General features: G+C 42.3%; 1 protein-coding gene across 1 annotated transcript; it reads right to left on the bottom strand.

The window, feature by feature from the left end:
* Nucleotides 1–4,480: 4,480 nt before the first annotated feature.
* On the bottom strand, nt 4,481–9,321 carry FAM8A1 (family with sequence similarity 8, member A1). Its single transcript, XM_008944483.1, has 5 exons — nt 9,306–9,321; nt 7,668–7,788; nt 5,561–5,684; nt 5,226–5,365; nt 4,481–4,947 (listed from the first exon to the last, which is right to left on the bottom strand). Exons 1-5 carry the CDS (start codon nt 9,319–9,321, stop codon nt 4,803–4,805), a joined length of 546 nt encoding a protein of 181 aa, XP_008942731.1. The 3' UTR covers nt 4,481–4,802.
* Between the last annotated feature and the right edge of the window lie 1,309 nt (nt 9,322–10,630).

Here is a 10,630-nt window from a genome sequence, read left to right on the forward strand (position 1 = left end):
CTAATAAACTTCAGTATGCACAAGTATGAACTCCATGGTGGTACAGAACTTGGCCAATGATTTGTTGTCAGCGTGCCCACGTTGTTACCTTAAGAATCTCTTTTTTGGTTCTCTAATAGGTGAATGAATTCTTGTATGTCCTGCTCCTGTAGCAGTCTGGCACTTCTGGGGCACCCCTCCACCCCAGCTTTGTCTTGAGCAAGCTGTAAAAACCACTCACTAAGGATAGCAGGAAGAACATGAGGATTTTGCTGGAGAGGATGAACTCAAATTTCAACTTTCTTACCGCCTTCTGCTTCCACCCTATCTTCTCAGGTCCTGTGTTCCAGTTTGGAAGTAATACTTCTAATTTCAACTTCACGAGTAACCCAGCAGTATTTACTTTTGGTGCGAATCCTTCTGCACCAGCAGCACCGGCACAGCCTTCTGGCTCTTCAGCATTCTCCTTCAACCAGACTCCAGGATTTACAGTGGGGTAAGAGACTATCAGAATTTCCCTTGAGCTTCGGGTAATATCCATGGACAGTGTTCAGCCTCTGCTGCTGTTAAATCACGAGGTGTGCAGATGAACCTTGGAGTTTGAAACTATATTGGGCATCCTGCCCTCCATTAGCCTGACTGGCTAAGCAACAGTATCTTTAAAGGAGCCTAGCTGTCAGGAATGTTTGAAATTGTCTTGTTCTTGAAAAGTAACCTTTGTATCTAGCCGTTACGCTGCTACTTAGAACCTTCTGAGTAAGAGAGATTTAATTGCTTTTGGTTTCTGGAACTCTCTTCCTCCCGTTGCCAGACGGTAACTAGTGAGACAAGACTATCAGACGGTTGTTCTGGGATATCTACTCAGTGCTGCTGCTGAATTTCCAGCTACACTGTCCTAAACTCTGCACTACTAATTTCTTTTGATAGGAATAATGGGAAAAATGTTTTCTCTGCCTCTGGATCTTCGGTGTCTGGTCGGAAGATCAAGACTGCAGTTAGACGTAGGAAATAGCCGCCCGGTTGGTCAGTACCTCTGGAAGCAGCTGCTCCCCCGCATCGCTCAGTCGTTGGGATCGTACCTCCTGCTGGGTTAGCTGAAGTCAGATCTGCCCAAAGGAACACGAACTCCGCTGCCCCCTCCTTCCCCCCTCCCCCCGACTAGGTTTTTCTTTCGGTAAGCAGTAGAGTTGGCACCGAGGCCGTTCTCAAGCAAAGCTCTTTAAGACTCCAGCAAGTTCCCTCTCCCCCCGCCTCGGCATGGTGTGGCTGTACCGCGCGGAGCCTGCGCAGCGAATGGCTTTCCAATACCTCCTCATCTGCACCGCCCCGGGCTGGACTGGCGGCGAGGGATGCTCTAGAGTAGGGAATGGCGGCAGCGGATGACTTCTATGCTGAGTTTGTGCTGGTGTATGTGTGAAGTGAGTGAGTTTGGGTGTATCGTGCACTAAAATTTTCTGATAGAGGAAGACTGATTAAAGGATGATCCATGCTAAGGACTTGTTAGATCTGTAGTTCTTCATTTAATAATTATATGCTATTTCTATATTTTCATTCTTACAGCCCTTTATCACCTGTCTCGCCTTTGTTATTTTATTATGAAATGTGTAAATACGATTTTGTTTCTCTATGTACTTTTTGGCATAACAAATCTGTGAAATTGAAATTTTAATTTTGTGTGTTACGGCCATTTTTGTTTAGTATCGTCTCAGATTTTATGTAAATCCCATTATTCAAAGTTGCCTAAATCCATTTAGAAAATCTTTAAAATTGGGAATTCTTAAAGTAAGTTTATTGGCTTTTCTGATCCATTTTTGTTTGGACCAAAAACCAGTATTGTACAAAGTATTAAGTATATATTTTTCTATTTACTGAAATGGACTGTGGTGACTTTGGATAATAAGGAAAAGTTTAATATTAAAGCCATGTTTATTACAGTATAATTAATTAACATGTTAAACCATGGGATAAATGCCATCAATAAAAACTACGAAATATCACCTGGCAGTTTTAACTCTCCATGAAGGCAGCTGCAAGAGGATGAGATGATTCACACAACCCCAGCGACGTCACATCCTTCCTCCACCCTCTGCTTACTGACGGTGATGCAAGCCCTCTGGAAGCATCTCATTTACTTGGAGTAAGCTTGTTGGCTTAGGAAGGAGGGGTTTATTGTACAGACTTCAGCGTGGAGCCCTCTGTCAGTGTGTTGGCTGGCTGCAGTGGTTGTAGTTAATTTTTACAGAGCTCTCTGAAGATAAGCTTGTGTTGTAAACATTCACCACCACTCTAATTGAAGAGGAAAAAGTCCACCCAGTCTTAAATGAGTAATCTGGGGGTTTTCCACTTTTGTTGCAATTCGAGGAGCTTCTTGGAGAATAGTCATTAGTCTAGTAAAATGAGAGGAAATGCTTTTGACTGTCTGGGGACTACAGCTGAACTGCTGCTAAGCTGCAGCATCCAGTTCATGGTTGAGATCAGACTGCTGCCTCCATCTGGAACTGAGGAGAGCTGCAGAAGTGCAGAAGCTCTGTCTTCATTAAATGAGACACTTGGCTAACCAAGAACTAGGCTTGACAGGAGGACAAAGGTGAACATCAGGAGTAGGGCTCCAAGCACTGTTTCTATAAACAGAAAATATTCAGCAGCTAGGCTTTCAAAACAAACACTTAAGCTGCTATTCAGTCCCCTCCTGTCACTGTAGCTGTGGAGGGATTATAGGTGGTAATGCACCTCCAGATGCCTGAATCTGAAAAAGCCACAGATTTCACTTTTTCCTCCACTTTATCACCTGCCAGGTATTCATCCTACACAGAAAAAAAACCCTGCATTTTCAGTGCACCTTGCCTAGGGGACACACTGAAAGCCAGGAGCTGCAACAGCATAATGTGTACGTACTTCCTTGGACAGGCTCCATGTTCTTGAGTTGTGGGGTTTTTCTTGCCTGCATCTTGAATCCTGGTTTCTAGGTCACTGCTACAGTAAATAGAAACAAAAGTTTCTATTGTTTTGTTTGTATTCCAACTGAAACTGTAAATAGGCACCACTCACCCTAGAAGGGACTTTAGTTCTGTCAGCTTTAGCTTCTGCTGTGCCTGAACTTTTTAACCAGTGCTTAAGTCAACAGTGCAATTATCTGAAAGAAAAGCAAAGTGGTATCTCAAGTTGTTTCAGCTAAACATATTCACTTCAGGTGGTCCAACATCCTCAAAAGGGTGCTGTAGTCAGGCATTTTATTTGTTAATAACTTGTGTAAAACAATAGTAAACCTTAACATTACGAGGTATTTTGATACAGATACTTTCTGCTTATATGAGGACTTTAAAGTGTTTCCTAGCAAAGGCAACTGAATTTTTTTTCCCTCCACTTCAGGAATATCTAAAAGTCATTATCTGAAGTGATAGTGGCTTCATACTGGAGAGGTAACTGATGGGAAAATGTCCTCCTCCCACTATTAAGCAGAGGCTGTGGTCCTGAGGCAGCATTGTAAATTAAGATCTGAACCCATAACACAGGAGAATATCTCTTGTCAAACTAAAATACTGCACCATATTAACACATTACTGAGTTAAGTTATTTTACAAGAAGACAAGATAACCAAGCTCTCTAACATTTCTGTTCCCAACCAAACCAGGGTGAGAACTTCAGCCACTGAGTGGCAGGTTAGGCCGAAAGAAGGGACACACAAAGACCGGGCTCTAGAAGGATTCTAAACTCTTACTCAAATTTTAATAAAGCATTAACACTGTTGCTTATATTCCTTTCCCAAGATACTAATAACATGAGAATAAACAAATTATCAGTGCTATATAATCATGCAAAATATTAGGTTTCTTTATTTGGTATTTAAGTTACTCTGAATATACAAATAATTAGCCAGAATTATAAAGTGGAAATAACCAGTATTTGTACTTCTGTAGACTTATACCCACAACACATTTCAGTTAATGTTTTCTGCATGCTCCTGAAACACATTCCTTCCTTTTCTTGGTATTATATGCAAGAAATAGACAAGTGCTTTCACTCCAAACAGAAGCAAAGGAGTTACCTTTCCTTAGCATGACTCGTACTGTTCATAGCTCTGAATCATTTACACACGCCAAGTCACCAGCACTGCAGTGCATTCCCTTCCCAGAGAAGCAGCAGCCATTATCTCACCTCTGCTAATCCTCTGGCGTGTGAAATAAGTGACAATGCTTGAGACAACCATGCAAATAAACTTCTCACATTCATTTTTAATAAAATACTTAGAAGTGGTGAAGGAATACGATCTGTGAAGCAATAAGGGACACGATAAACACTGCTCACCTATGGCAACTCCTACACCCATGGCAATTTTGATTTGCCTTACTGCCTAATACTGCAGTTCTCTTCCCCTCAGTTTGTTGCATGAGTTCAGCAATGGCTTGGAGAACAAAACGATTTTTCTAGTTACCTGCCAACATCCAACACTGTAGGAGCAGCATTTCTTTTAGGGTGGAGTATTCCTAGGTGTCTGCTTCCCACAGGGTGATGGACAGAACAGCTCCTTTCTGCAGTTAAAACAGCCACTTCCTTTCACCTCAGTCAGTGGTTAATACTTCCAGAAGCGACGGATATTGTTTCTCCCAGACTTCTTTGGCATTTGTGAAAACTCCCAATACTTTGAAGGTAGCTGCTGGCATCATACCAGAGCAAAACATTTTCTTTAGCTTCTGAATCAGTTCCTAGTTCATTTGGGCAAAAGATTCTGACAGACACCTCAATTTCAGTTTCAGGGTAGGTCTTTGTTCACCGGGGGTGGGAGGGGATGTTCAAAACCAGTCTGGAAATCTCATCTTTTGGTATCATCTGACTCCATTCCTTCTTACCACAATAGTCCCTGCTACAATATCATAGGCTGTTCTGTTGTGCTGGAAAAACAGCAGTGTAATGAATGCAGGAAAAAATGAAGCAATAGAAAAATTCTTGATCAAGGCTCGTATTGTGGACCTGAAATGAGAACACAACATTCAGTGTCTTGTTTTCACTTTTCTGCTTGTACTAGTTAGCTTACTTTCAACTGTAGTGCCTGTTTTGCACAGCACAGAAATCAATCTCCAGAGTTCCGAGATTACTTTACCACCCAACATGAAAACCACTCACGTGGCTGATTAACTGCCATTTTATTCTTAGATCACAGAATCTTAACAGCTCTTGCAATCCAATTATTGCAAAGATAGAGAATGGTGTATTCCCTTCCAAACCTCACCCCAGCCAGGAGCACTCACGTTGTCATGCTGACGTTGGAGGATGGGATGACCAACACGCGGCTGGGCGCAACGAGCACGGACGTGTCGCACGTCACGACTCGCAGGCCGAGCAAGAACTTCCCTGGGGTTGCCCCACCAGCTCCCCAGATACAGATGATCTGTAAAAGAAAAGTTATCTCAATTCCACACCACACCGTGCTGCTGACTGGTCTAGCAAACTTGGTTCTCAAAACTGAACGTCATAGGCTTCAATATAATCCAAAAATAGGATTTATAGGCCAATGCTGACAGGTTCTTTTTTCACATTTCCTTGACAACTCTTAATTCTAAAATTTATGTTTAGAAGTAGTTACCTCATAGACGCAGACTAATAACCTGTAGATAAGAGCTACTATCATCATCTTCTGCAAATCTTCCATGGACGTGTCTTCATCTATTTCTTCTATGATGTAATGCATGGCAAATTTAGAGATGTCCCTGTTCAAAAGAAGGCCAAACTTTAAAACCATCCTCCTCCCAATACCAACATTACCCCTCTAATACTAAAATCCACTCCTCCAGCTCTGGTATTAGGAGAACAAAGCTCCTTGGCTTCTCCAATACTAAACAAGCCATTAAAATTCAGAACGCTGAGTTCCCTTCCAAGCTGCTGCCTACTTTGCTTTGTCTTTTTAATTAAGAAAAGATCATTCTTTATTACCACTTTTGCACAATGGTGTTCCTGTGTAATGAGCTGCAGAACTGCCCTGAAAATTCTCACACTTCTTAGGAGATAGATAGATAAATTCTGCACCTTGGTGTGCAAGAGGAAGTTCTTAAAGCAACTGAAACATTCAACTGTTTGTCCTGACAAGCCTATGCAAAGCATCGATTTGTAGTCAACCCTGTATTTTCTCAAGGTAGACTCTACAGATTTTTCTCATCTGATACCTGGAATGGATGTACTTGCAGCAGGACTTGTCTCTCACGCATCCAATGAGAACTACTACTTGCAGAGAAAAGTGCAGTCCCACTTTGAAACGGCCCATCTGCTTTGTACTGCTCACCCTCCTCTTTATTCAGACTTCAGGATCCCAAAAGATAAGGGATTAAGAAAATCGTGCGGCACAACCTGCACCTCCCTTCAATACAACCTTGGCCTGAAGTCTCTGTCCTAAGCCTGTGAAGATGCATTTCATTTTTTTTGTGGAAACACCTCATTTAAACCTCAAGCACACCACATCTCACAAACAAAAAACCCAACAGCCCAAGTTAATCACAAGCAACTCACGGCCTTTTGCAAAAGTGGTAAAATTGAATATATTATAAATTAATTGAAAGAGATTCCCTCTCTTTCCATCACCTTCAGTACTTTACAGAAGCAATACACATATTTTTACCCCCATCTTTTCAGTACTTCACTTTGGGTCATTCTCAGCCTACTTAAACCAAAATGCAAATAAACGCTGCCAGGTTAGAGCTGGAGGTTTTGGCAACAAAAGAGAACTCATAGACTTTGGCAGTTTAATCCCATGCTTATCTGAACAAAAATGATGGATCATTTGCATTGACATATTTATTGGTTTGGATTTGACCCTCTTCCACACATCTTTCAAGAAGTAGTTTAAGATGTCTCAAAGATGTTATTTGAATAGTATTAATCACGATTTCGAAGGTTCCTGAGCAGAAAACTTGAATTCTGAAATGTGTTTGTACAGTACTGGAATTGCTGACTACACCAAGCTTTCTCCTGATCAGACTGAAATATTTGATTACACCAACCCAAAACAGAACTAAATGAGCTATGGAGTAAGATACCTACAGTTAAAGAGGCAGGTGAAAAAGTCGTCTTTGAGGTAAATTATTATATCCGAGTATAAAATGAGAAACAATCTTAATCATACTTTTTAAGAAACCAAACTTATGCCCAGTAAAGACAGCAGCATTCCCAGCAGTTGGGCTGTATTTTAGAAGTACACACATACCTCACCTACAGAATCTATTTTTTTTTTTTTTGTGGTGCCTTAGCATTGTTTTGGTTACAAATCTATAACACAGCACTACAAGAGATGCCCTGAAGAACATTAACCCCATCCCAGCCAGTACATTTTTAAAGGCTGCCTAAAAAAAACCCCATGTTTATTTGTCAATGTTTTTTCTTTGAAAATTTTAAAGGATTTATTTTAATGGATTTAAAAAGAAATCTTGGCCCCTAAATAAGAGTGCCAGACCTATTTACCCTTAGTAAGGACTCTGTGAGCCTATGAAGACGCCTGTATAAATTCCTTGTTTCCATCAGCTGACCCCAAATTGGGAAGTATTTGAAAGCAGGTTAACTGAGTGGTGCTTTTTCATCAACTTTCTGACAGTTCTTAAGTGCCACCATGTGCATCAACATACTCTATATATCCTTCATGACACCTCAAAGAGCATGGAGAGCATAAAGCTGTACGTAGCAAAGCTTCAAATTGTTCAACTTACTTTATTCCACTGAGGTGCATAATACTTAAAATGATGGTTGCCTTTATAAAGAACAGGATAAAAAAGTCCACCATCTCTGCTATGAACCTGTGTGCCAACGAAGGGATAACGAACTCCCGACCTGGAACAGAAACAGTTCAACGTTACCCAAGTTTTACTGCACTACAGTAAAAAAAAATCCACCTGACTAAAGAACAAAAAGTACACTGAAGATGCATCAATTTTTGTGTTCTTTTGTTTCGAACAGCCTAGTAGAGAACAGAATTCAGGAAACCTGAGAGCTGAGATAAAAGGAAAATTAGATCCCCTATCACAACTCTATCACCCCTCACTAGCAAGGCTTCCGTACGTACCAGCTCTCTCAAAGTAAAACACAGCCCAGTTTGTCTCCAGTCAGACTCAGGAACAGGAGTGGATGAAAATATTACTCATACTTGACATTAATGTTCCTACAGATGGCAGGACAGATTACAGAGATGATAACAAACCACAGCACGCTGCCCTGCCACGAGCCAGAAAACTGAACACACTTCCCCCGTCGAGTGGGCCCAGTGCAAACACACACTGAGCAGCCACAGTTAACAAGCTTTTGTTGCTAATGCTACCTCAGGTGATTAAAGCAAAGAAAACATTGAAGAGTATCCTAGAAAGCTGCCAATGAAGAGTGTTGCAAAATAACTTGATCTGGACCCACCTACTCCTGTATTTCCTAAGGGACAAATGTGACTTTTCACACAAAACCATCAGAACTTTGGCTGCTGAGACTGACGCTGCCAGGCCTGGCCTCAGGAGCTGCGCAAGCAAAGCCAAAAGCCCACAGCACTCGGGTGCTCTTCAACTGGGCTAAGTTTAATTACAGAGTGATGAGGGAAGAGCAAGTTCTTAGTTAACAAGCCACATATATAGCTTTATTTCATACCTGTTGTATCAATCACCCTGCTTCAATACTATCAAGTAGCATGACTGTGACAATACAAATGTAACGCTAAAATGGATTCCATTCTCATCCTCAAAGTACATCCAGCTTGTCCATTAAGTTCTGATTCAAGATGCTTCACCTAAGGCAGGAGGGAGCAGAGCCAGGTCCCCAGTCCCAGCCTGGATGCACAGCACCAAACAAAAGCATTCCTGTGCTCTGTTAAAAGGCACGTTTGCTGAAGTTCATAGCACAGTGTCACTTTAAATACCTTAGATTTGATGACTGAATAAGGAAAGGGCTAAGAAAACAAGTACTGAAATTATGTTAAACTCCATCATATTAGGAAACCTTGGCAACCCTTAGGCTCCAGCAGATTTCCACTGCAGTGACACGAGATGTCCCTCCTATCAGAAACCTGCTGTTTTGCCAGGGGTTACTACTGGTACAGCAGGGACAGCCAAACCCAATACGTATTCCAAAGTCTAGAATCTTCCATCAAGCTAGAAATAAAGATGGGCTTGCACCAGTCAGCCCTGGGGCAGTGAGGCCTGGGTGCACTTTTTGCCCTGCTGCTCCCAGCAGAAGAGCAGTAACCTCCTGCAGCAAGGCAGGGAAGGGTGAGGGGCAGAGGCATCTTAAACCAGGAGGCCCATCCCCAAAAAGCATGCTGCTGCTCTGACGCATGCCTGCAGGCAGATTGAACTGCAAGAGGCACTTACCAATTCCACTCTTCATCCTGGTTTAAAATCTGCAACATTAACATAAGCTGTCACTCACTTCAGCTTACGTAAGCACACGGGGCTGTAAACTGCAATGGTGTAGGCACAGAGACATGACCTGCCCTGCCAAGCCTGCTGTGTGGGCAATAATCTGCAGCAGGAAAGAAGGAGCTGTAATCACTTTAGCTGTTCCAGATACATCCCTCTGCAATCTGGAGCCAAAGCAGGAGCACAACAGCCTTTGTTCAGGATTCTATCAGATCACTGCATCACGTCCAGAGGTCCCTTAAGAAGGCTGGGTGTTGTAATTGCATTTAGCACCCAGAATAACCTTGTTCAGCAGCATGAAATGCTGTTGGAGTCCTAAACTGCCTTTAACAGACAGAACTAGTTCCTGAAGAACTAGGTTAAAAATCCAAGAGACATTTCAGTCTTGCCTTTGTCCACATACTCTTTTTCAGTGACTGGCAGTGTCTGTTTATAAGCAGTCTATAACTCTGAATCAGGGCACGATAAAAGAAAACACCACTTTGTGTTATGGTCTTGTTTAAACAACATCTGCTCAAAACTACAAGGAAAAAAAGCAAGTTCAGAAGCCAGCTCCCCTTCACATCAAAACAAAGAAAAAGCAACTAAGAACGTTTTCCCCTCACGCCCATCCACTGATAAACAATGTCACAGATCTGCAACGCTGTACTTTGCCCCGCAGAAAGAAAGAAGATCTCGTTTTGCTCCCAAGTCCTTCAATAGTTCTAATCCACAGTTTTCTACCATTACTCAAGGTGCTACCAGACACTGGGAGAAAGTCACCTAGGTGTTCCTGGACTTGGGAAGAACCGTTTGTGCTCCGCGTTTTATCTCTGATCTGATCAGGACAAGTTTGTCTTACGCACGACAAGAATAAACAGAGGCTATGCCTGCTCCTCGGTATTTACAGCCCTAACAGGCTGCTGTTTACCTCAGAGCCTGCCGCTGGATTGTGGAATGGAACCATGTTTCACGGACACTGAAGCAGAGAAGTAAAATGATTTTTTGAGCACCTAGACCCCACAAAATCTGCTGAAGTTCGTGTAGATTTCGTTAACCGAATAGATTACTTATAAAGCTAGATGCATTACAAGCCTGCGACCACAAGAATAAGTTTCACTGGAAAAAAATAAAACTCCTTCACGTCCACGAAAACACCTGACAAGCACGTAAAGTTGTAAGCTGTGCACAGAAGCCAAGCCTCTCCAAGCTGCTTACGGATGAAGCTCGGGGTTTACAAACGCGGCACTGTGCTGTCAGCGCTCCGGAGGCGCAGCCCCGCGACCCCCCAAGGCTGC

This window comes from Merops nubicus, unplaced genomic scaffold, assembly GCF_000691845.1.
Source record: "Merops nubicus isolate BGI_N331 unplaced genomic scaffold, ASM69184v1 scaffold28357, whole genome shotgun sequence".
In the NCBI taxonomy this organism is placed as follows: Eukaryota; Metazoa; Chordata; class Aves; order Coraciiformes; family Meropidae; genus Merops; species Merops nubicus.

What these genes read in the sequence shown, in the direction of transcription:
- FAM8A1 (XM_008944483.1), bottom strand. An exon ending in TATTAGTCTGCGTCTATGAG is followed by an intron (nt 5,366 to 5,560) that starts GTAACTACTTCT and finishes TTTCTTTTACAG; the next exon opens with ATCATCTGTATCTGGGGAGC. An exon ending in TCCAACGTCAGCATGACAAC is followed by an intron (nt 4,948 to 5,225) that starts GTGAGTGCTCCT and finishes TTCTCATTTCAG; the next exon opens with GTCCACAATACGAGCCTTGA.